The sequence below is a fragment of the Sphaeroforma arctica genome (genome assembly GCF_001186125.1).
Source record: "Sphaeroforma arctica JP610 unplaced genomic scaffold supercont1.1054, whole genome shotgun sequence".
Lineage (NCBI taxonomy): Eukaryota > Ichthyosporea > Ichthyophonida > Sphaeroforma > Sphaeroforma arctica.
Window position 1 is genome coordinate 14,877 of NW_014039504.1, and position 316 is coordinate 15,192.

At 29.1% G+C, this 316-nt stretch overlaps 1 protein-coding gene across 1 annotated transcript in view; it reads left to right on the forward strand.

The window, feature by feature from the left end:
* Window positions 1-316, forward strand: part of SARC_09822 (hypothetical protein) — a gene marked incomplete at both ends in the record, with an annotated part of 2,208 nt that continues 1,892 nt past the window's right edge. Inside the window, one exon of the mRNA XM_014296153.1 lies at window positions 1-66. Coding sequence (XP_014151628.1) covers window positions 1-66 — 66 coding nt within the window. The remainder of the gene's footprint in view (window positions 67-316) is intronic.

Consider the following 316-nt stretch of genomic DNA (forward strand, 5'->3'; position numbering starts at 1 on the left):
ATGGATACACATACTACACTGCACCGAGGAGTTTATAACTTCGATACGCTCGATACGGATATAGAGGTTTGTACCAGGTGGATTCGGACGTGTTGTAAGACCACACAGTGTATTTCCAGTGCGCATGCACGGACGAAATAAGCACTATATACATACCATATAATACGTATCATATTATACATACATATGATACATATCATATTCTAAATATCATATGCTACATAATATATATATATATATATATGTATATATATCTATATATATATATATATATATATATCACATATATATAATATATATATAGTAAGGTAGTAGT